This window comes from Crocodylus porosus, unplaced genomic scaffold (genome assembly GCF_001723895.1).
Source record: "Crocodylus porosus isolate Cpor-Errol unplaced genomic scaffold, CroPor_comp1, whole genome shotgun sequence".
In the NCBI taxonomy this organism is placed as follows: domain Eukaryota; kingdom Metazoa; phylum Chordata; order Crocodylia; family Crocodylidae; genus Crocodylus; species Crocodylus porosus.
Window position 1 is genome coordinate 4,302,757 of NW_017728910.1, and position 3,608 is coordinate 4,306,364.

The window sequence follows — 3,608 nt, forward strand, 5'->3', positions numbered from 1 at the left end:
CATGGCATGGGTGCAACGCAGTTCGGCAAGGCGCCTCATACTGTCTGGGAGCTAGGGCCACTGGGGCTGAGTGCTGCTGGCCTCCGGCTGATGAGTGGAGCTGCCCCAGCTCCCAGAAAGCACCCTCCCTGAGTAATGCATGCCCCCCCTACCCCAGCTGGGCAGCTTGTCCAAGCCTCAGTCCCAATCCCTTCCTCTCCCATGCTCCTCCCCTCCCCCATCCTCGAACCCCAACAGACTTACCAGCTGGAGGCAGCTGTCAACTGCCTGTTTAATCGATGGCCGAATCTCCGAATCAGCCAAATCTTTTCTGAATCGATCCAAATGGTTCGAATCAATTCAGAGCTTTTACTTGGTCTCCCAATTCAATTCAGATTTAGAGATTCAGTCCCCAAATCAAGCCAAATCTCCTCCGAATTGAATCAGCTCCCGAGGCTTTGCACAGCCTTAACATTTGTGGCTGAATAAGCATGTTAAATTATTCTGAAAAAATTAAAAGCCTTTTTGAAGTGCTTGATTTCGAAGTACTTCTTGAAACATCTGTATGCTCTACTGAGTGTGACAGAGGGCTTGCTCAGTTCTTCTTCATCTCACAGTATTTTACTCCCTGGGAAACTGGAGCAAACAGCTGGTACTGGGACTAGGGCAAACAGCCAATGGGTGTTCTCCTGTGTGCTCAGCTGTCCTTGGCAACTTCCAGAGCCTGATGGGCATGCAGGAAATCCTTCTCTCCAGCCCCCTGCCTGGATAGCAGAAATCCCTTCATGCCCCTTTGCCTCTGACCAGATTTCTGGTCCCTTTGGGACACTGGAAACCAAGAGACCTGAATGGATTTCTGCTATCCAGGCAGAGAGTTGGAAAAAAAGAATTCCTTACAAGTCTCTGGCTCTATAGGCTACCAAGAGGAGAGTTTGGGTGGTGCGGTGATGCCAGAGAACTGCACTCCACATCACTACTACCAACTGGAGGGCACTGCCACTACATGCCATTGTAGCAATTCTAAAGAGCTCTGGCAAGCGGGGCACAGTTGGGGGCCATACTTCTGTTGCTGAAAAGAATCAAATTCAAAGCACTCCAAACTGGAGCTGAATGGTGACTTCCTCAAACGCATATCTGTTCACAGCCTTGATTTAGAGTTGGAATATTTAGGTAGGACATTGAGGTTCACTGTCCCTCTTGCAACTGAGTCCTGTATGTTAAGCATCTGGCTTAATTCATCTATTAGGCAGATACTGTTCACAATGAGAGATAAATGGAAGCATGTAAGATAACTAAAGAAAATACTGATATTTAAAATAAAAAATAAATCATAATTGTCATCTTAAAACTGCAAGAACTGATCGAGCTACTTCTTTCAAAACTTCCCACCACATAATAAAAATATTCAATTGTATGAATTTAAAATAACTTAAACATAAATTCTTCTAAAACAGACATAAGCTTCACATTTTTTAACAGAGGGCAGAAATCGAGGCTGCCTATGTAAGGAAGAGAGTTTTAATCTGGACAGTTATTTATGCCAACCAAACATTCTCCTCCCTCTTTCTTCATGGTCCTGTTGACACAAATGGAAACTACATTAACACCAGTGATTAATGGAAGATCTTCCTAAACAGTACCTGTATATGCAGGATCATGCAACTGAATGTGCTTCAGTGATTTCAAATAATTTTCTCCAAATTCAAATGTGGTGTAAGTGTTTCCAGTAAACAAAGAAATAACATCGACCCTGAATTTAAGGCTCTATCTTTAACATCAATGGAGACTTGAAGGAAATAGTAAATTACAATGTGTTCTCCATTTTTTAGCTCAGAATCAGAACTTCTTCCATATGTTAACATGACGTCAATTACATTATCAGTAAATAACATTTTTTTAGGGTATTTTGTAATTATGGGTAGGCATGACCAAGTGAAGGCTTTCATAGCAAACTAGTATGCACTGTTATCTTGGCAAGTACAAACTGAACTGCAGCACATTAAAAAAATATTATTAAAGCTAGTTTTTAGAGCTGTCTGCTAATTCTCTTTGAAGAGATAATTACCAACAGTTAGATACAACTATAAAATTTCCATTGTGTTTGAATCAAATAAGAAATGTGAGCAGAAAAAGAAAAAATAGTATGAAGCTTACCATGAAATACACCATTGTCCACCAAAAAATGTCTGCAGTACTGAAGACAACTTCTCTTATCCAGGCTCCAATAACTCATTTTAAGATTTTCTGCTCAGCATCAAAAATTATTACGCTGCGAAATAAAATGGAGTGCATATTTAGACAAGAAAAAAATAACTCAAACTGAGAAAAAACACATTATGGTAAATATAATAAAGAATGTTTATTGGTATCCCTTACGCAAAAGAGTCCATTAGCTTTATTCAATATATTACAATGACTATTGCCTATCACTCTTAGGATGTCAGATGTGCCCACCACCAAATATACCAGTGTACCACAAATATATCCAAGTTAGCTCGGGTACTAGGAGCAGTTTAGCCATGGCAGCAATGGAACTTGGTGCAGGCTGCAAACCATACCCAAGACATTTTGTAAATATTTGGGTGGTTAGTGCACACAGAGCTTCTACCTGCTATAGCTGGTCTGTCACTGGTACCAGAGCTAACTAGTTTAACTGTATCTCTGGCAGATCTACATGATATTGCATGGTAAAGCAGCAGTGGTAGTTGGGTCCTAGCACCTGCCTTCCCACCTGCCAGCCTGCTTTAAAAGATTGCCACCCGCTGCCCTAAAAGCCTGTTATGCTAAGCAACATCCACAGGCCTCCAAGCTGTAAATCACACCATGATCACCTGTCTGCTGTACAGACAGGAGATGGGGAAACTGCCTTCCTCAACCACCTTCCTTAGGGTAGGCAAGAAGGTTAATTTTCAAGCCACTGATCCCTTTTTCTCTTTAACTGACCTCTGGGAGGGTGGGAGGAGCAGAAACACAAACAAACAAACAAACAAAAAAAACCTCTGCCAAAGTGAGTCCAATGCCTCAGGCCACAACCCCTCAAGAACAAATTCTAAGTTGATTTTTTTATTCTGGCAGGTGGAAAAATGACTACTCACCTTCTGGGAAAATCAGATCCTGAGCCAACTACAGTAAAATTAGACTTTGCCATTAATTTCCACAGCAGCATAAGCAAACATCACAAGACTTTCCTGCTACACAGCTAGCAGCAACAGCACTTAGAATGGAAAGCAGCCTTTTGGCAACAGGCCCCAGAAATCTATCAGATATTTGGGGGGCCAACAGCTCCAGGAGCCAAACTTGCTTGAATCAGGCCAATACAGTAATATTTATAAATCAAATCAAAAGAAAGTGAATTCTAATGACATTTAAAATGAGGACAAGCCAAATGAACAAGCAAAAGTAGCTGGAGCAAATCACGTAAGTGCTTGTGAGAATTTCAGCCTCAGTTAACAGTGGAACAATAGGTTACAACAGAAGACAATACAATCGTTGGAACCATTATTTCCAGGGACCTGACAAGTATACTTTAACTAATTAGAAAACTGGTGGATGCATCTTAGAACAAGGCTTTATTTGTTCAAAAAATTTACGGATTCCAGATATGAAGAACTTCAACCTTTTGTTGAACA

The 3,608-nt window shown here is 41.2% G+C and overlaps 1 protein-coding gene across 2 annotated transcripts in view; it reads right to left on the reverse strand.

Annotated features, from left to right (window-relative positions):
* Window positions 1–2,247, reverse strand: part of PLCH1 (phospholipase C eta 1) — a 180,471-nt gene extending 178,224 nt beyond the window's left edge. For both annotated transcript variants that reach the window (XM_019532624.1, XM_019532623.1), the window contains exon 1: window positions 2,134–2,247. In XM_019532624.1, coding sequence (XP_019388169.1) covers window positions 2,134–2,212 — 79 coding nt within the window. In that variant the 5' untranslated portion in view covers window positions 2,213–2,247. The remainder of the gene's footprint in view (window positions 1–2,133) is intronic.
* Between the last annotated feature and the right edge of the window lie 1,361 nt (window positions 2,248–3,608).